The sequence below is a fragment of the Mya arenaria genome, chromosome 14 (genome assembly GCF_026914265.1).
Source record: "Mya arenaria isolate MELC-2E11 chromosome 14, ASM2691426v1".
Lineage (NCBI taxonomy): Eukaryota > Metazoa > Mollusca > Bivalvia > Myida > Myidae > Mya > Mya arenaria.
In genome coordinates this window covers 60,643,495-60,665,817 of record NC_069135.1, presented here as the reverse complement: position 1 = coordinate 60,665,817, position 22,323 = coordinate 60,643,495, and the positions used below count along the sequence as shown (strand labels likewise).

General features: G+C 34.3%; 1 protein-coding gene across 2 annotated transcripts; it reads right to left on the bottom strand.

The window, feature by feature from the left end:
• Positions 1-269: 269 nt before the first annotated feature.
• On the bottom strand, positions 270-22,240 carry LOC128218164 (CXXC-type zinc finger protein 1-like). Of its 2 annotated transcripts, XM_052925735.1 has the most exons (17): positions 22,141-22,240; positions 20,202-20,240; positions 19,336-19,475; positions 18,308-18,408; positions 17,508-17,650; positions 14,336-14,428; positions 13,565-13,633; positions 11,701-11,727; positions 9,384-9,478; positions 8,328-8,367; positions 7,724-7,804; positions 7,162-7,334; positions 6,458-6,668; positions 5,121-5,228; positions 4,437-4,580; positions 3,155-3,307; positions 270-2,319 (listed from the first exon to the last, which is right to left on the bottom strand). In XM_052925735.1, exons 1-17 carry the CDS (start codon positions 22,144-22,146, stop codon positions 2,176-2,178), a joined length of 1,767 nt encoding a protein of 588 aa, XP_052781695.1. In that variant the 5' UTR covers positions 22,147-22,240; the 3' UTR covers positions 270-2,175. The 2 variants fall into 2 exon arrangements, with proteins under 2 accessions (XP_052781695.1, XP_052781697.1); XM_052925737.1 differs by lacking the exon at positions 11,701-11,727 and having other exon boundaries at positions 22,141-22,161.
• Between the last annotated feature and the right edge of the window lie 83 nt (positions 22,241-22,323).

Sequence of the window (22,323 nt, the reverse complement as noted above, 5' to 3'; positions counted from 1 at the left end):
CTAGACGTTTGTATTTGTAATAAAACCCATGTCTCCCCCTATGGTTGTCTCATTCAGTCACACATGTACATTTGACATTGGGAAATAGAAAAAGAATATGTATGGAATAGTCATATAACCTTCGACATCTATATGTGGCCTTGACCTTGAATCAAGCTGGTCTCAATATGGTGATTATTCAAAAATACTTTAAGCACTAAAAGATATGGAGCATACATGATTTGTGACAAACAGATGGACAACTACTGGGGGGGGGGGGGGGGGGGGGAACTGTACTAAGTGTGGTTGATATGACCATATATCTCTGAAGGAAGGGTTACTAAGCAACCTGCTCTGAGCATTGTCAATAGCTTACAACAAACACTTTACACTCAGGTGAGCTAAAAAAGAAAAAAAATGCAAGGCATAGCAAGATAGGCTCCTCATTTGCGTCAACATGGTCAATGAACATGTCGAAAAAAAATACAAGAACAGGCCTCGCAGCCAAGAGTGACACAAACGATCTCATATAGCATGGACCTGTCGGGAAATTTGCATAAAAAATGCCGAAACAGGCACTGAAATGCAATTCAGGTGACCATTACACTATTTCAAAAAAAGAGGAAAAACCTTTTGCACTATCTCACAAAAAGGAGGAATTAACAAGACTCAAGAGAACCATTAGCAGATGTCAACGCTCACCTGTTTTTATTGTTTGCTTTCAGTTTCAGAAATATCACCCAGAATTTTGAAAGTTACTAGTTATATGCTAATTTTAATTGTAAGCATATGTACCAAGTTTCATGTCGCTATTTTCAGCATTTTCTTTTTCAGCTACAATTTTTATCAAGGTTAATTTTTTTGCATGGCACAGACATCAGGGCTATGACAATGTCAGAATGTGATTTCTACAAAAACACACACAAAATCAGACAAGCTGAAAATGATTAGAATCATCTTCACTTGTACAACAGTATATAAATTATGATTTATTAATCCTTCTGCGGTGATAAATAAGAAAACAATTCTTTAAAAGGTGCATACAACAGCACTTTAACAGAAAAAACAACACATCACATAACCACATAAACTGCAGTTAAGATTCATCAAGGCTTATCATGGTCTGTTTGTGGTGTTGTTTATACATTTGTTTCTCTTGCCTATAAACAGGATCAATGTTTTTTCCACTACTAGCCTTGTCACTGCAGTTTTCTTTGTATTATTTTTAATAATTTTAAACATTCATTTTTCCATCTCATGGGATCATTTTAAGTGGAAAACCTTGAAAGATTTCTTTCAAACGAGCTAAAAAGGTTATGACAGTCTTTCCATTTTTTTTTTTTTTATTTAAATTCATTTTTCATCTCATAGTTAAGATATATTAGAAGCCCATCAGAAGAAAATCTTTCCCTCCCCTACCCCAATGATAGTTGACAAATCATGATTTAGTGAAGTCCTCAAACCACATTGCAGCGATCAGGGCCTTTCTACCCTTTTTTGCTGTAGCCAATACCTGGCTACTTCCCAAAGGGCCAGAACCTGTTATTTTCCCCAAAACATTTTTTCTACTTGTTATATAATGTGAATCTCAGGATTCATTAAATCATGTTTCTGAGTGATATTTTGACTGCGTTATTGACATTTTAATTCATTTGTAAAGCTAATTGTCCTGGTGAATAGTCCCTGGCGACTCCCTCCCACCCTCAGTCAATACACATTTATAACTGTGAAACCAATGGAGAGACCTTAGACAAATCCACATAGACTTGGGTTCACTATGTTTTTTTGATAAACAAAGTAGATAATAATCGTCATATCAATATCAGGGGTGTGATTGACCTGGCAGCAGAAGGGCTGATGGATTGTAGGGGCTCTTTTAGCCCCCCAAGGAGGGTCAAATGGGTTGAGGCCCCCTGTAGCAGAAGCAAAATTGGCATGTTTTTTGTTTGGTCCCTGAAGCCTCTAGATCCACGGAAAACTCTAGTCAAATCACATCTATGAATTTACAGCACACTTGGACAACAAAAAGCACTTGGCATATGAGAGACTACCTGCCTCTGTAAATGAACGGCACACTTCAACCATAGTCATGTCACAAAGCACACCTAGGTCAATATCGGGCACACTTGGCAGAGCCACTCAGTCAATATCTGGCACACCCACAAGGTCAATATCGGGCACACTTGGCACAGCCGCTCAGTCAATATCTGGCACACTGATTGGATAAAGAGGATTATGGTCCACCGTCTGATGTAACATAAGGCCCAGTACGCCCATACGGTTGGAAAGGGCAAACCGGACATTTCGTTCCTGCTCGAATAGCTCATCTATTTTCATCCACTGAAAAATGGAAAGTAAAGAACAATGTTGAAATTTATGTTTGCAGACAATTCTGTACACTTAATTTGCTATTCAGAATTTACCAAAGTGAGTACGATTTTACATCATTCTTAAATACAGGTAATGGTTACTCAACTAAGTAAGATATGCATAATTTGGCATTGTAAATTTACAAGATAAGCCACGAAGATTTCTTTTTCAATCTTTGTTTCATACAATGATGCCAATATTGTGAATATAATGTTATTTTTACTACAGTGAAACCATCATGCTTATATTTTCACTGATTTTATATATTGTGGTTCCTAAATCCCATGTTAATTTATAAAAAATTTTTAATGAAATTCATTGTTTCAAATTCTTCACATTTTTTTCCAGCCCAACACAATGTGCCGTTTTCTCCCTCAGCACCCTGTCCCTCTTCTGCAGCACCATGTCATTTTTAAAACCTGGCTAAAACTTAATGTACATTATCTGTGATCTTTTCTGTGCTCACTCGGTGAAGAAATTAACCATCCATGATTTGACAAAGAACAATTTTCAAAGACAGAATAAAATGCCATATAATGATATTGATGTGTCTATTTATAGACCAGAAACAGCTTATCATATGACGTCATAAGATCTCATGCGGCATCAGGTTATTAACTAGTTATTTACGTTTAAGCTGTGAAATATGCATTCCATATTGACCACAAAATCATAATTAACCTTGTCTATCGCCTCAGTCAATACCTTTTTTTTTTGACAATATGAAAGCATATTTCGTATATTACACAATGCTCAATTGTTTATATACATATACCCACAACATAAACCATTCAGTTAAAGCTACCTGTCTAACTCGCTCCATATCGACCTGAGCACGGCGACATTTCTCCCAGCAATGGTGTTTGTTGCATCTTCTCTTTGCTGTGCGACAAATTTCCTCCGACTCCTCAAACACATCGGTGACTAGTGGACACCCACAAACTTCCTCTGCGCTTACCTGCGAGCAACAGGAGAAAGAGAGGTAACATTATACTAATATATTACTTAAGTGTGGCACTCAACACGTCTATGAGCAGTGGACACCCATGAACTTCCTCCTCACTCACCTGCGAATCATGAAGGTTAGTTTACATGTGTTTCCAGTCACATGGCCATTACATAGAGTAGAATATATTCTGGAACAGATATCTTTTGAAAGCACAAACTAAATTCATTTTAAAAATAGCAGTTTTAGTTTGACTATCAGCAATAAAAAGTACAACACAATTAATACCCCTCACTGGCTTAAGCAATATTCCATTCTCAAAAGTTATTTAGACATTTTCAATGATCATAAAGGCCCAGAAAATAAATAGCTAAACTGTGGAAGAAGTTAACGCAACAGCCACACAACACTTAATGCCAACAAGTTGTTAAAAGTAAATACATTCTGGAAGCAGGTTTATGATTAACCTGGCAGCTGATGGGCTAAACCATTTTGGCAAGGGGTTTGGGAGCCACTTTAAGCCTAAAATGGGACAAAGCACCCAGCTGCTGCAGCAAGAATGGCTTTTAAGAAGCTATTTTGTGGGCTCTTCTGGCTTCAAATTTGAAGATAACTGTAGAGCCAATTACAACAAATAAAGTAAGCAGAAGCAATCAGTTAACTATTTTTAATCAGTTAAATGTTTTGGTTTATTTTGGTCCCTGGAGCCACTGGATTTGCGAAAATCTGCAGACAAATCAAATCCATGTGGAAAGATGAAATCAAGTGGTTGTAGTGAATTAAAGCAGGGTTTTAGCTTGAGTGTTATTGGAGGATGCTGTTCTCTGTCCTTTTTGAAAGCACCCTTCTGTCCTCATGGAGACCAGTGTATGCACCTTCGTGTTTTTATAGAATTAAATGCTTAAAAGCTTAATTAAGATAATCAAATATTTCATTTGTTTTGATTAAAACTTGAAATATGATTATTAAATCAAACAAACTTCACAAATCGGTAGTTTTAAACCTAATTCTATTTCAAACAACACCCTGCTCCTTTTCTAAACAACCCTGTCCTTTTTAAAAGCTGGCTAAAACCCTATAAAGTAATTTAATTTGTTTCTGAAATGAAATAAAATGTACAATTTCTGAAACAACTATTTACCCTAGGTTCCTTGGTATGTTCTGGACAGAGGACCTTGAGGCGTTTACAGTAGGTCCGAGACTGGCTGTTGTAGAAGTCACAGAACATGGAGCTACCCTCGATACGCGTCTTGTATATTGAGCCAAATGAGGTCTGAGCCTCAAACTGCAATACAAACAGTAAAATATTCGATATCATTATTTCAAAAGCTAAATGAAAACTTTTCAATGGAAAATGTATTCATGTAGCTGCAATATTTATGTTTCATTTAATGACTTAAATTTTGTTAGTTTTTCCCCCCAAGAAAATTAGAGGGAGCCATACTATCTCTGGGGCCATATTCTAAAGCATCTTTTTTCATATCTTCCTTTCAGAATTTATAATAACAATTATTTTTAATACCCAATACTTTTTATCCCATTTAATGATATGTACTTACTTTTTTTAAAACATTTTCTTACTTATTTTCAAACTATACCAATGTAGTAAGTTTTCTTTTAATTCAACTGTGAAATAAGCCATATTTCCAATAAGTTAAACATTTAACATAAGCTTTGTGAAAGTTTTTGTACAATGCTGCCATGACTACAGGGATATGAAAATAGCTAAAAAAACAGACAAACTAACTATATAGTAGACTGTGTTCCAAAATTTGGCAAACAAAAGATTTACCATTATTCAAAAACACAATAGTCATATACACACCTTTGCAAAGCACTTCTCGAGATGTTTAAGAGCAGTCTTCTGGCTGATTTCGTGGCCACACGTTACACAGAACAGGTTATACTCCGTGTCATCCTCTGTTTCAGAAGCCTGAAATACCATACAAAACCATGTTTATGATTGGTTATGACCTGTAAGCTGTTTACTATACAGCGCTCAACAGTCAAATCCTTTGCAACAATAATTCAGCATAGAGCGCCACCTAGGTCATTATGTCTAGAATTTTGCTATTAGCTAATTTTGCTCATTATATTTTTTTGCTAAAAGCACTCAGGTTGTTGCATAGAAAATAATTAAGTTGAAGACTATGCTTTTTTATTGTTGAACTATTTCTATTTTAATTCAGGTCCTGCCTTAATACAAACAGGGGCAATGATTACAAACTCTCAAGTCTGAGTCTAGACTTAGACTGTCTGTGTGAGTCTAGACTTAGACTGTCTGTGTGAGTCTAGACTTATACTGTCTGTGTGAGTCTAGACTTAGACTGTCTGTGTGAGTCTAGACTTAGACTGTCTGTGTGAGTCTAGACTTAGACTGTCTGTGTGAGTCTAGACTTAGACTCAGAAAAACACTTAAACTTCATGACACAAAGTCATCTTTATTCCATTTGTTTTACAAAGTAAATGTGAAAAAAATTTGTACAGTTTGAATAGGTTAAAAATGATCAAACATTAATTAAAAAGTTACAATAATATGAAGATTTGCAGTTTTGTCAATTGAGTCTGAACTAAGAATTGAGACTGTTTGTTATCATGGACCAAGGGCTCTAACAGAACAATATACGGTAACTCTGTGCCTATGCAACTCATCCTAGGTCATGCTATTTTCTGGGTCATTACTTTTACAATACAGAATGTATGCTTCTTTGGAATCCTGTAAAAGTTTATTTAGGAAATATTTACATTTAATTTGATACATATTGGTCATATTTCACCATGTTTGCCTTTTAATACTTTTAAAACACAATTCCTAATACGATAATGTATTACTTATGATCCATAATACTTTGATGTATGTGTCTATGTCTAATTTCTGTTTCTATCAACGTATCTATAAACGATGTGCTGTCATTAAACAGTGTATGACGTTGGCGTTGCTTTTTTTTCTATGATTGATTTTTATCTACTAATGAAAGGCGTAACGCCAAACATTTATTTTTGGCGTTAATTCTATAAGCCATAGCATAGAGTAAAAAGTTTTAAAAAAACATAGCATGTTTGTGTGATTTTAATTATATACATTTTATTCAAGTAGTAAAATTAATATTCATATAAATTATAACGCTTATAATTTTTGACAAACCATTTTGATCAACAAACCTGTTCGTTATCCGATTCTGCCTTTACGTTTTTCGCATTCTCAACAAGGGCATCAAGCTCCTTATGTTTCATATCAAGCTCCATTAGTCTCTGTCGAGCCTCCATTTGTTCCCGTCGGATTTTATCGAGCGTGCGTCGATTTCGCTCCTCGGCTACACACGGGCTGCTCTGCCACTGTTGGATCTTGGGAGGCAGAAGTTCGTAGATTCGACTGGAATGAAAGATAAGCTTCAATTTAAAACTGTCCAACATTGGTATTCATATTCAAACCTGCTATTATATACATGTTTAAGTATCGTTTTACAATTAAAAGTAAGCCATCCTAGTTCAGAGCCCCGTTTCTTAATAAAGATTGTAAGGCCTTAGATAGTAAATTTCTATGCAACATCACTTTTGGTATAAACTGAATTTCAATGAAATATCATGTTAAGGAAAAAATAACAATTACAAGTATATATTTCAAAACTTGAATTCCGAAAAATTGGATGCATCAACTTTAGGGTCCTTTTACCTACTGACCTGGAAATCTATAGGGGTCATCTACTGATCATAATCCATGTACATAACAAGTTTTAAGACTCTTCAACAGGTCATTCAGAAATGTGACATGGCAGATAACAACACACACAGCGACCAACAAAGTAATCCCTGCGTCTGCCATGCTTGCCATGCAACACAAAACCAAACATCTCAAAGCCACTCACCTTTTTGCTAGTTTCATGCCGCATTCATCCGAGCAATACTTTGATCCCTGTCGTGTGTGGTTCATACAGCTCGGCCCGAGACATTGGTGTGGCATATCATCCTGGAGCTCTTCAACCTCATCAACTTCCTGTCGGTAACGGTGAGAGTGGTCTCCCTTATGCTGGTGACTCTTCTAAAATGGAGGAAAGCAAGTAAAATAGGAGAGTTGAATTATGGGAGATGACTCCCAAATTTTCTAATGAAAACAGTGAGAGTGGTCTCCCTTATGCTGGTGACTCTTCTTTAATGGAAGTAAAGTAGGACAGTCTCTGAAATGACATAACAATGTGACATTCAGTTTAGAGCACTTTTTCTATAATGCACTTAAATATAATTCTATAAGCCATAGCATAGAATAAAAAACACAAATTGTTTGTTTCAGTGTAAGATCGGAATACATTTACCTTGCGAACACCAAAAACAAAAGCATGTATTCACTCGTGGCTAAATCACTCTTGAAATATAACTTGTGGTGCAAGAAATATCTGAAACTGAAACAAAAATTCTCGTCTATTTAAATACCTGTTTTTTCTTGGTAGGTGATTTCTTGTCCTTGTATTTCTTTCTGGGTGTGTCATCTCTCCCTTCTTTCTTTTTACGCTTCTGTTTGGTAAAAGAAATAAGTGACATATTCAAGCAAAGAAAACATGGATACTTTAGTTTGTACCAAAAAAGTCCTTTTCTGTGAGCTTTATTCCTGGGGCCATGCTAAGTTCATTTGCAAACGATAGTATTAAAGTTCTGCAAAACATCTTGAATAATAGTAAGACACTGATCAGTGTGTGTATACGACGTGATAAATTACGTCATATATGCTACATTGCTTAAAATAAAGACTTAAATCAAAGATAACTTTTCTTTTACTACACCATTTTGAATGAAGCAAAGGACAGTCTATGTCACTTAAAGAGTCCCACCTTTTTTATTACCAAAGTTTGATAAGGTAATTAGTTCACTTCGACAAACCTGTTCCTAAGTAATGTTTCGACAGTGCTCCATCAGACAGCCATATTGTGAAAAGGTTTGTTGAAGTGTTTTAAGAAACTGAACTCTCAATCAAACTGTGGTAAAATACCGAAGGCGGGGCTCTGTAAGTGGCATAGACCATGTGAAAATGTACATGTACCTTGTCACTTTTTTCTATGGAGCTGGTATGTTCTTTTCTACTGAAATAAAGAAAGTACAAAACTAATTGGTACATTTCCTCTACATTAGAATAAAACATTAAAACAATCCTTGTCTGTGAGTTCCCGTGCAATTAAAATGTTGAAGATTGTAGTTATATCAGAGCTGTCATAGGACAGCATGCTCTACTACGCCACTTTGTCTTAGATATGAATACAATTATAATGTAATATGTGCCAGTCAAAGCAATAAAAAAAAGTCTAAATAAAAAGTAAACAAGAAACACCGCAATGTGACAAAACCAGGTTTTCAGATATGAATATAGTTGTTGAATAAGAATATAAAGAAAGTGTGAAATAATGAAAGAAGCATTATGTCTCTTTTCCCTAGTAAATGCAAATGGGTGTCTATTTTTACAGTCAATGGGAATAGCTCAATAATTATTAAAAAAAGGGCTATCAGCCTTACTATACGTGACTTTTTTGTGCATACTGTCTCTGAAAACATGTGTACCAAGTTTCAATTGAATACCTTGGAATATTTTTTGAATTATGAGTGAATCATATGATCACAAAGGGCAAGAACAACTACAAGAATACACAACTCTCTGTACAAAGTTGTCCCCCTTAGAAAATTGTTTTACAAAGCAGCATTTCAGGTAAAAGGGAAAGAACTACTACAATAATAAAAAAACTCTCTGTACTAAGTTGTTTCCCTTAAAAAAATGTTTTACAAGGCAGCATTTCAGGCAAAGGGAAAGAACTATTACATTAATAAGAAACTCTCTGTACTAAGTTCTCTCCCTTAAAAAATAGTTTTGCAATTCAAGGGCCATAATCCACTCATGCATCAGTGGATCCGGCTGGTGTAAGAAAGGGGCTGAGCTCTCATGGATATCTAACTACTGTATAACTTTAATTAAGATACAATCAAAACTGAAGGCTCTATCATGTTAACAAGCAATTGTTACAAACGCACAAGAAACAGACACCATACTGTAGCATAAGCTATTTTGGCCTTTTGCTAGTAGGGCTTAAAAACAATAAGTCTTCCTTACACAATAGGTTCGGGCCTATCTGGCGAGGAGAACTGGGCTGTATCAACGTGAGGGGAGGCCACGGAATCACTTCCTTCTTTGATTGTAATGAGGCCCTGTAAAATGTATCACACGTGAGAGCTTTTTAAATACAAGTGATGTACGAGAGTAGTTCGGGAAATTCGTGGAATTTTGACATTTATCTATCAAATGTTGTACAAAAATTTTGTTAATTGGTGCAAATAAAGTTCAATGCATTACACATTGATGGGAGAAAATTAGTATCTATTTCATCAAACACTTACAATGGATTTCTGGTATCGGTGACAACACACCTTAAAGTGCTTGACTCAGGTATGAACTACCGTATATCATTTGAATGTTTGCAAAAATTATAAAATCTAGCACTATAATTTGACACATTAAGTTGAACAAAGAATATATGACCCTATTGACGAACTTCCCAAAAACTCCCTCGTACAACTAGTACCATTTGTTTCACTGTTAGGTTATAATATGTTGACATTTACAAGTTAATTGATGTTAATTACATTTGACGATTAATAAGGATACAGTGCTCCAGCCAGGATTTGAATAGGGCAGGGTGGTCAGGTCAGAAAGGGCACTTTTAATGTGCATTGAATGAGCCATAATGGGGCACTTGCATTTGGGGCCAATGTTCAATTCTTATTGTGTATGTGTTGTAACTACTTTCAATACTAATAGTTCCTCATAAATACTTCAGCTGTTATTCTAACTTTAGTTTGAAAATTATGTATATTATTATTTTTATACTTATTTCTGAAAATTGGCACTATCAAACAAAAGGGCACAGCGGAGTGTAGTATAAAGGCAGCAGGGTGCTGGAAAAGGGCAGTGGGGCGCCCCACCCTGCTATTCGAGCCTAGCTGGACCACTGAGGAAAATTAGGACAATATTTCATGTGTTTGGGGTGCATCTGGGAACACATATAAAAGACAGTAATGATTTTTCAGTAACACTGTTTTGAAATATCATAATTTTAACTGCTTATAATCAGGGTGAGGATTCACATGACTTCAAAGGGGTTCTCACATGGGTCACCAAGGGTCACAACCAATGTAAACAAACAAGTAAGTGACGTTAATTTTTAAAAAACATTTTTATGATAGAAAAGCTTTAAAAATATTTCTTAGCCTATAAAAGACTATGCTATTTTCTGCTACTACACGTGTGAAATATTTGTTGTGACCCGTGATGACCCATATAAAATCCCTTTTGGAGTCACATGATTCCTCACCCTGAAAATGATACAGTAAATATTTCATCAATTTTACATTGTTACGCAGGACTCAGGCTAGAAGATTGATTTCCAAGCACAGACATATTTTTTCGGTCAATTGACCAGCGCTATCTTCCAACTCCAATTGAAAATGAGGCAAGCGCAAAAATGCCCCAATTTATACTTTCACACTGCAAATAAAAATGTGATGTTTCAAAAATGCAAAATGAAATGAAAACTTATTCGAAAAATGTAATAGTACAACATTATTCAAACTTTATAACAGTGTAATGTTTTTTTTTAACTATTTGGCGTCAGCTGTGGTTTGATTTAACAAGGGTGCAAGTGCGGTGTGGTTAAATGAACACAAAAAGAGTTTTTAATGACAAATTTCGTAAAAGTTTAAAGTCAAAGGTATGCAAGGTAAAGTATCAACCATTTTTTTTCCGGTATGGATGAAAAACATCCGACCCTCGGGCATACTGTGTGGCCAGTAACTAGACAAGTATGGTTACCAGTTTCCATGCATGCCTTTGGGTTGGGTATTCCCATCCCTACTGTTAACAAATGAAAAAAAGTTATAGTCCCTCCTCCTTTTTATCACCTTACAAAATTGTCCATCAAGAAGTTGTTTGGCCCCTTCAAAAGTTTTTTATTGTTCATAATGCCAGTCTGATGGTGACAAGAAATATAAAAGTTTATTGTGGCTTATAAATAGACAGTTTCCCAGTTATTAGGGTTACGAAGCAAAATATGACATACTGTATGAGTTCGGATTTTTAAATGCCTATTTATAATCAAGATCTAAATATAGAATATGGCTTCAAAAGCTGTACAACAGATGTTAATTCTTTAAAACATGAGCTGTTAACCTTTCATTTGATCTGATTAAACATAGTCTATTACAGAATCTTATTGATATTAACAAATTTGATATGTTTTCAGTTTGGTTCCCACTTTTTCTTCATATTGCGAATGAAAACAGGAACCAATGTTCTGACAGAATCAGTCTAGAAAATGGCTTCTTATGTTGAACAAGAAAAGTTAATTGTTTAAAACGTGAATTGTTAGACTTACTTTTGTTTTCATGCCAGCAACTGAAATCTACAGAACTTCAAAGGTGAATAATGAAATGAATGAGTGTTGGCGCTTATGAAGCGGAGATATAATAAACAGTCCAGGATAGAACATTCACTTAAGCTAAAATGAGCATTTGAAGGAAAATTATTACCAATTTGAAAGAAAAAATATAAAGGACATTTTATCATAATTGGCAACTTGGAAGGAAAAATATGAAGGACATTTTATCATTATTGGCAACTTGGAAGGAAAAATATGAAGGACATTTTATCATTATTTGCAACTTGGAAGGAAAAATATGAATGACATTTTATAATTATTGATAAATGGAAGGAAAAATATGAAGGACTTTTTATAATTATTACCAACTTGAAAATAAAATATGAAGGACATTTTATCATAGTTGGCAACTTAGAAGGAAAAATACAAGGACATTTCATAATTACAACCAACTTAAAATGAAAAAAATATGAAGGACATTTTTTATTATTGACAACATGAAAGAAAAAATATGAAGGACATTTTTATTATTTTTGGAAGGAATAATATGAAGGTTATTACATAATTATTGACAACTTGGAAAGGAAAAAATATGAAAGACATTTTATAATAATTAAGAACTTGGAAAGATAAATATGAAGACAATTATGATTCACATAGTGTCCATTTATATTGACAAGGATAAAGGAAACTGTCATATAATAAAAAGTTGAGGCATTAACTATGGTCTGATATCCACTTGCAGAAAGTCATGTATAAACATATTGACATTTTCGAGTGAATTGTAAGACAATAACCTCGTCAACAACCCTGTTTCTGGTATCCAAACACTGACCATGAAGGGTATTGTGCGGAAATAAAACATTTTATCATCTCAACCTTTCACACATTTCATAAAGACGGTACCTTTATTGACATTTTGTTGAAATTTAATAACTCATTCATTTTCCAGGACTTTTTAAGATTTCACAAAATTCAAGAAGTTTTTGAGGCAAGCAATCAATTTCATGGATTTTTCAAGGCCAGCCTTTAAATTTATATATTTAAAGCTGCACTCTCACAGATTGACATTTTTTACTTTTCTTTTAATTTTGTCCCATAATCAGGTGATTTTGACATCGATGCCTTCAATTCAGTCATTTAAAACAAATCACAGTAGAAATGATCAGGCCTAAAAAAATTGTTTGGTTAGGGTTACATCCTCTTCAAAAATAGGTAGGTAGGTAGGCTTTTCATTTTTTTTTTATTTTTTTTTACTAGGCTTTAAATAAGAATGTTATTTTCATCATTGGAGATCACTGTTAAAGTAATATTTTGTTTTTAAAGCATTCAAGGTTTTAAACTATATATTGAAAAGCACTTAAAAATGAAAAAAAAAGAAGAATTTTATTTTTATTTTTTTTATTTAGTTTTTATATTTTTTTTTATTTTATTTTTTTTTCTTTTCAAACTGACCATAAATACAGTAGGGTTGGCGCCTATTCCGTAGGTAGGGTCGGGTAACCTGAACCAAATGTATTATTTTTAGGCGTCAAAATTGTTTGTAAAAATGCCAAAAAGCTCATTTTTCTTAAAGCATTATTAACACTTTTAGCCATAAAACATCCATTTACAAACATTTACAAAACTGTGATCTGATCTTTTGTCAGATGTCTTTTATCACTGGTTTCCAGACCTTTACAAAATTTCATTATAAAAAAAATTAAATAAATGTCAAAACGGTCAATCTGTGAGAATGCAGCTTTAAGACTTGTGCGAACCCTGAATTAGTCACCAGTAACTATATCTACAAGCAATATCATACTGAAAATAGTCTGCATAATGATAAAGCCTTTACAAATCCTAGGATGATAATACTTACAAAGTTACTGCACTGTCTCAGCCGACACTTTTGTCTGATTCTGTTTGGTCCGCCAAACTTCTTCATGTCCTGAAAAAAAACATGTTTAAATATAATACTTTTTATATATTTAGGTATGATTAACCTCAGGGGTCATATTCAATATCATTATTATTTTTATCCTTAGACACGCTTCACTGCATTCACTCCATTGGCCAGTTATTTTTACAGTCCAATCAAAAGACTGGATTGGATTCCAATCAAATCAAAGGTGGTTGTTGACTCAGTCCCAGGATCATTCCTGAACATTAGAGTTGAGAGCTTTCAACTTCAGACAACTGTAAATTTAATAAGTTTGTTTGCTGTGGACATTTGTATTTAAAATTCTGACATTTCACTGGTTTTGCAATTTTCAACGCTTCTGTCATGTCATTTGGTGCTTCCATTGTCATGTTTTATATCACTGTGATTTTCGCTGGTGCTTGTTGTTCTATTTCATTTGACTGGCATCTCCGTTAGGGCTCTTATCGTCATATATCAAGTCACTGTTGTGTCCATATTGTGTTCCATCGTTGTATTTCATGTCACGATTGTGTCAATCTAGACTTCGGTCATCAAGTTTCATGTTTTTGTTGTGTTCTTCAGTGCTCCTGACACCGTATTTCCAAAGTGTTCACAATTTTACCTCCTATGACAGGCAGGACACTCCTTATAAAGACAGATATATTTCTACTAACAACCCATCAAGAGAGAAAAAAACGCATGCGTTTCAGTGTTCATTAGCGCACCCACCTTACAGAAGTCACATCTCCCACAATCCTCGTTTCTGTGACACGCCGGACACTCCCCACAGCGACGGGTATTCTTCTTCCCCTTGTCGTCTGTCTGAAAGTTTATAACAAAGGTAATTTTTATAATTAAAGGGCAATAACTCTCTAGTAACTACAGCAGGCCTGTCGGAGGTATTACAAAGGCTTCTAAAGTTATTAATGAGGCAAGACTTATTTGAGGTAATTTCTATAATTAAAGGGCAATAACTCCCCAGTGAATAGAGCATACCAGGCTGTTGTCAAACCTGTCCAGGGTATAATGCCCATGCACTCTCAAACCAAATTTAGTGATGACTGGACAAAGACTTCTGAAGTTATTGATCAGACAAGACTGATTTAGGTAATTTCTAAAATTAAAGGGCAATAACTCTGAAGTGACTAAAGCGACATGGCTGGTTATCAAGTTTGTTCGAAATATTATGCCCTTACACATACTGGTGATGATCCGACAAAGTCTTTAAAAGTTATTGATCGGAAAAGACTGCTTATATAGGTAATTTCTATAATAAAATGGCAATTGTTCTTGAGTGACTCAAGCAATATGGCTGGTTATCAAACTTGTCCCAGATATTATGCTTACACACATACTGCCCAGATTTGGTGATGATTTGACAAATGCTTCTTAAGTCATTGATCTGACAACACACTGGACAACTGCTGTTTGCCGCAGGTGAATCTATAATACCTCCCTTTCACTGAACAGGTGCATCAAAATATACAAAGGGTAATAATTCTAAAAATACTAATAAAGAGTTATGGTTCTTGGGCATTGCACTTCTCCTCAATTAGATCCACCTGCATACATAAAGTCTGAAGTCAATACCTAAATGAATTTTGGAGTTCTGCTCTGGACAACAAAGAAATATGGTACAGGGGGGAAATTCAGTAAAAATTGAAGGTAGCATTTAAGCTCTTACACACTGCACTTTCTCTCATTGTTATCTACCTATATAATATTCCAAGTTAATACCTTCAGTTTTTTTTAGGTACAGGTCGGACATGCAGCTTGCTTGTTAAGGAATATTTTAAAAGCAGAAGGGGGAGATAATTCAGCAATGACTGAAGCTAGGTTTATTCTTCTTGCACACTTGTACATATTGCCCTCTATCTATGTTTCAAGTTTCATTAATTCTCATCAGTAGCCTTCATGTTTTTCTCTGGACAAGTAAACCAAGTCTCAAATCACCACCGTCACAATTACACAAAGATCGTACAAACTCTGGTTTGTGTCACCTTAAACTAAAAATGTTGGGTAGTTTTGTTTTGTTAAAAATAATAATAATCATCAAAAAACTTGGGAGAATGCACAAACTCTGGTTAATGTAGTTTCCCCCTAATAACTGGCAGATTTATGTTATTTAATGTTCAACAAGTTTGCATAGACATCCCATATACTCTAAATATTGGGAAGTTTTGTTAGGTGATCAAAATCCTTGGATGAAACCTACAAACTTTGGTTCACATAGTTTTCCCTTATATTAAAATATTGAGTCGTTTTGTAATGTTATTATTAAAAACCTTCGATGAAATGTACAAACTTAGGTTTGCGTAATTATCCCATAAGTTTTGATCACTTCTCAAAGTTCATGGAAGAAAGGGATCAGATAGTTTTACAAAATACACAAAATATTGGGTAATTTTGTTATGTTATCTAATGTTCACAATAAAAACTAGGGATGCAAACGAATATACGATCAAACGTTTGGTATTCGAATGTCAAAATCGGTATTCGAATATTCGAAAAAATAATGCAAAAAAGAGAATAAAACACCTTTTGCCTACAAACGAACTTAAGTTTATAAAGTTTGTTTGTCTTGTTTTACAACGATTGACCCCTAATGCCAGAGGTGTGAATATAATGACAATACACTAAACACGCGTCATATGTCATTTAGGGATATATCGTCGGGCACTATAAAAAGTCCCCCTAATTTTACAATAACACGTTGTAATGTGTTGTCTGGGCTGGAAATTAAGTTGTGCAATATAGCTCAAATCGCCGTGATGATATGAATGCCATTTGCTACAATAATGTTGTGAAATATACGCTATGTGCTTTAAACGTTTTTCCATGATTCGTTACAATGTTCGTGCATTGAAATGTAAATGTAGAATATGGCGTTTTAGGATACATTCCCTATATTGTTATATTATACCTCACATCAATTTGTCCCTTCTTTGTATATATAAACTCGATCGGTCCGTATATCACTCTATTTTGAGAAAATCTAGTTTAATGACATCAGCAGTCCATATATTTTTGGCCGTCCGGACCTCGCCAAAAATGTAATATGGACTGCTTACGGCATACAATTGGTAAGTGCGGCTTGCTATTTTCACAACGGCGAAAACTTGTCGCAAGTATACATTATTAGCTTTGTTCAATAAAACACATTTAAATCGCTTTAAAAATATTGAATTGTAATGAAAAGTGTTCGGTATAATATAAGAAATATAACGCACCACTTCGGGCCATATGGCATTATAAGGACCGGTCAGTCAGCCCCCGAAGGTGAATGGACCTCGGCTAACGCCTCGGTCCATATACATCTTCGGTGGCTGACTGGCCGGTCCTTATAATGTCTTATGACCCTCAGTGGTGTGTTATATTTCTTAAGTACTGTAGATGAGTCAAATCCACATTTGTTTTTGTTTTATTATTTTACTAGTTCCCGAGTTGGTTTTGGTTTTCAATAGTTATATTTAGAGGTCAATCTCACTCCTCGTCCTGTGGAAAGGCCCTCCATTGGTGCAAAACGCTATTTGACTAGGAATCTAATTTCACATTGTTTAGAAATATAAAGGCTACAGAATTGAAATTATTTGATTTTGTTGTTTGTTTGTTCATAATGTATTGCTTTTTTTCTTCCTGAAAATGAAAAAAAATCAAATGCTCATTTGGGGAAAATCGGAATCCGTCCCGCGTACTTGCTACGACAAAGTAGGTTAAAATGCCCCGGCTATTACTTTAGCAAATAATTAGTAGTATTAATTACAGTTGTTAACTACATCTTCTAAAATATGTATTTTGGCAATCGAATATTCCAATATTTGATCGAAAGAATTACCGAATATTCGAATATCAGTTTTGCCATTCGTTTGCATCCCTAATAAAACCCTTTCTTGGAACGTACAAACTCTGGTTCACGTAGTTTCCCCTTATACTGAAGTGCCTCCATGTCCAGTTTCTCCGGTTTCAGCAGCTTCTCCATCTTCTTTTCCGTCTTTTCTTTCACCTTCTTGTGCTTGTACCTCGTCTTAAGGCTTGGATCTTTCGCTGAAATAGTTGCCAAAATTATCCACAATGCTCAGGCTTACATGGTTTGCAAAGCTTGCTGAAATATTATGCTGGGGTCTTTCACTAAAATGTAAAGCTCGGATCTTTCCCTGAAATAGTTTCCAAAATTATCCGGAATGCTAGGCTTTGTTTGCAAAATATGCTGAAATGTTAGGCTTGGGTCTTTCTTAAAAATGATAAGCTTGGATCATTAGCTGAAACAGTTTCCAAAATTATCCTGAATCATGGCTCAAATTGTTTGAAATTATCCGTAATGCTAGGCTTAAATTGTTTGCTAAGTTTGCTGAAATGTCAGGATGGGGTCTTTGACTGAACTGGTAAGCTCGGATGTTTCACTGAAATAGTTTTTAAGATTACCCGCAATGCTAGGCTCAAATTGTTTGCTGAATTGATAGGCTAGGGTCTTTCTTTAAAATAATAAGATGGGATCTTTCGCTGAAACAGTTTCCAAAATTATCCTGAATCATGGCTCAAATTGTTTGAAAAGTTTGCTGAATTATTTAGCTCCAGGTATTTCACTGAAATAGTTCCAAAATATTCCAAAATGTAAGGCTGAAATTGTTTGCCAAGTTTATCAGTTTTCGTGACAATCAAACATTATTAGTATAACCTAACCTAAATCATGTGACCCCATACCTCTACATCTTCCACAGTAGTACTGCTTGATGTCGTTGGCATCAGTCTCCGTGATGCCGATACAGTCGCCATGATACCATTCCTCACAGTTGTCACACGCTCTGGAAGAGAGGAAAAAAGATTTCCTGTTTATTTATTCATCACCGGCTATTCCTAGCCAATAACTAAAGAAAGAGTACTTAAGGCATTTCTCTATCTCCATCTCAACTCATTTTCCCACTAAACAGCATGGCATGATTTCAATTATAAATGTTTTTTTTCTATTTTTCAAAGTGCATTATCTTATTAAATATGTTGTGATTTTTGGTCAGTATTCTTAAAAAACTAAATCTTAATAAAATATGTACTTGACTTACTGAAATATAATAAATTGCTCTAATATACAAGTTACCCGGTATCAAAGATTTTTATAAACATTATCTATGAGAAAGTGTTGTTGTTGTTTTTTAAATAGTAAAAACATTTTAGATTTTTAATCAGTTTACCCTGGTAAAATGGTTTAAGGTAAAATGTATCAAAATTGAGAAATGCATTAAGTATTTTTTAAAGGATAAATGGGCTTTTTCTAGCAGGTTAATGGCCTATCTGAAGGGGTAAAAAATGCAACAAAAATCATAATTGATTATCAGAAATATATTATCGTAAATGTTCATGTCTGACTGACGATTATAAAAATCAAATGGATTTCTTTTATGAAAGTCATACTAGAATATTTTATGTTTATCTTGATGTCATTTTTCATATCAGTTCACTAAAATTTTGTACAAAAATAGGTTTGTTTCCTTCCACAGTAATAAATTTTGACACCAAACTAGGTGATTCTTTTATAATTAACATTTTATAAATGTATATTTTCATAAAAATGTACCATGACATTATGAAAATGTTCCATCTGTGGATTGACAGAAAAAAGATGTTATCTTGTTTTACATGACTGTATCTATTCTTATATCATGAAATGTGTTCCATCCATGGCACAGAATAAAATGAGATATGCTATCCTGTGTTTAACAAGTAACTATTCTTACATCATGAAACGTGTGCCATCGGTGGATCTACAGATGCAGTATCGTGTGTCAGGATCGTCCACATTTTCAATCGTCTTCACCAGCTGGTTAACTTTCGCTTTACGTTCAGGCAGCGAGAACTGGTCATTGATTGTCTTTTTCTGAAAATGTTTCATGAGCATGACAGCGGCCTGGTTGTTGGAACAATCGCTGAATACTTAACGATGAAATTTATCATTAAAAATGATGAATATATTTCGAGCCTCGTGAATATCGAGCCAAGCAGGAATCATTACAAAGAGTGAAACAAATTCAGTCCTTAACATTCATTTTGAGCAAATGAGTAAATCAAGCCAAGCAATATCAATCAAATGGGTTAAGACTGCATTATAACCTAACTTTTGCCCTTACAAAATATTTACAAAAATCAGCCTATCATAATTTTCTGAATTTGTTACCTATCATCCTTATAAACTAAAACGAATGATCTGAATGACACCAGCTGTTCATATATTCAGTGATTCAATTTCCTGCTTAATTCCAATACAATTGTTTAAATTACCAAAAAGGATGAATAAATTGTTATCAAAAACAAGGGATATTATGAAGGATACCATGTCTAATTCGAAAGAAATGTGCATAAAACATGGTCTTTCTACCTTATGAGACAATCATTGATCTCCACAAGTCTTTAAGGACCAACCAGTAATTTATACTGTGCATTTTCAGCTGTTAAATACATGGTTACAATCTTGTTATAAGTAATTGATGTATCCCTTAAATGCAAAATTTAGTAAGTTCATTATAGTTTAAAGGTTTATCATTCGAAATATATGTTTGTTATAATGATTTTAAATATGAGAATCACTTTAATTTGTAACACTCACCTTTGGCGGTTTAAAGAATTGTTCAAATGATCCCTGGAACTGCAACAGAAAATATACAATCATTTAATGAAAATTCATCAGAATATTGGCATCTATAGATAAGCAGAGAAAAGCAACAGTTACTTTTGTGTGAAATGATGTTAGTTTAAACAGTATTTATTTTAAATTCAAATATACAAGGTATTTAACAACAATACAAATAATAAGGATTGGAAAACAAGTTACTTAAAACTTATGTAAATTCCGTTCCTAAAATGATGTTTTTAATACACTAATTAAACATTTTCATTTTTGGCAATTTATATATACTTGATAAATTAAAAATATTTTAAGTAGTTTTGTTTGAAAGACTGTAGCATTGTTGCAATTATAACAGCCAACAAAAGAAAGTTTAAAACAAGTATTTGAGTACTCAGTTATGAACACTTTTTGTAAAAAACAATGCAAAAATCCCAACTCAAGAAAAACAAACAGGTTAAATGAACTTATACAGTTTACTTGAGTTTGACCCACTTTCCATTTTCCTCTGTAGATTTACTTAACAATAAATGTACAATCTGTCTGACTTCCACTGGAATTTTCGGCCCTATGGTTTTGACAGTCAACCGAAGAATTACGACTGCAGCATTCCCACAAGGGGCTACCTCCATGAAACTACACAGAAACTGGATAAGATTTCCCGCTGACATTATTTTTTTTTTAATAAAATTGTCAATCGATTCTGATTATCATGGCTACAGTAAATTACTTTTACTGTTTTTCCTCCGCCATTTCAGTTCATCTTACAGATCCACTTTCGAGAAAACTTGGTAATCTTAATAATGTTATGTTCCGCATGAAGCTTACAACAAGAATGCAGTTGTTTTTGCTTATGCATTTTTTAGAACATGCTTTTTGCTCATGTTGAATACATTTAATACACCCCAAAAAGACTATGATACTATTTAAAGATTTTCGGTAACACACAAAGTGTCTGGGATTAAACACACATTCAAAACGCTTGGTTGAAAGATTCTTGCCTGGCTTTCTGAGGAAAATGGACATACATCACTAGCTATTTTTAACTACCAATAATGAATACATTATTATATATATGCCATTTGATCACAGCCATGAAATTTAATTGAATCAATCATGTCAATATGTTGGCAGCGAATTTCAACTTTTTAATAATAATTATGCCTTGCACATATCTCAATTGAAACACTTCATCAGACGCAGAGTTCCACCTTGAGGTCATGAAATCAACAATATCAAACAGTTTCTCGACATTTCCATTCATATTACACTCCACATTATGCACCAGTTGATTGTAACCACAGCCCCCTAAGGTCTGGGAGTATACCGGGGGGAAATGGGCCTTGTTTCTGCCTTCCAGGTGGTCTCGTCATATTCACTATATCACAGATGGTAGGTTGAAATATTTGAATATTGGAATAGACAATTTGTTACAGGTAATTCTATGGACCGCCGTTTTAATCATGTACACTGTCTAGTTTGTCCCAGATTTACAGATATCGGGATAAACAATCGACACATGTAAGTGTTTTATAATATCTGAACATTTTTTTTTTCCATAATGACATTAATAAATATGTGTTTTATAGCAGGCATTAATATTCTCGTAGAAATGTGAGTTTATAACGGAGATAATTCAAAATTATGGCCGCGAGTTTTCAATGCGCAAGGACCGTTCACTACTTTTTGCTGGGATGTTGGACGTCATGAGTCTGCCATAGAACAAAAACGCAAAAGACTCATTGACGGACATTTAGGTGGACTAATCTCAATACTTGCAAAAGAAACTTGTAATTTATAGTCTCATAATAAATATTCAGATTCTTCTCAGTGCAAACAACAATTTACAAACATAACATGACAATGAGCAGAGTGTGTCTGAAGAGTTAATATGCAAAATTATTAAAAAATGGAAAAATACCGTCATTCTGCTGTATCAACTTCGCTTATTTTGTTCGGTGAAATAAAAAAGATCGTTTATTTTCATTATTTGGGAACATTAGATGCGGTAAACGTCATCAGTTTATGCGTACAGCGGATTTAGTAAAAGCCTTTACCGAATACTTAATTAAGAACGTTCATACTTGAAACGGTCGGGATCTTC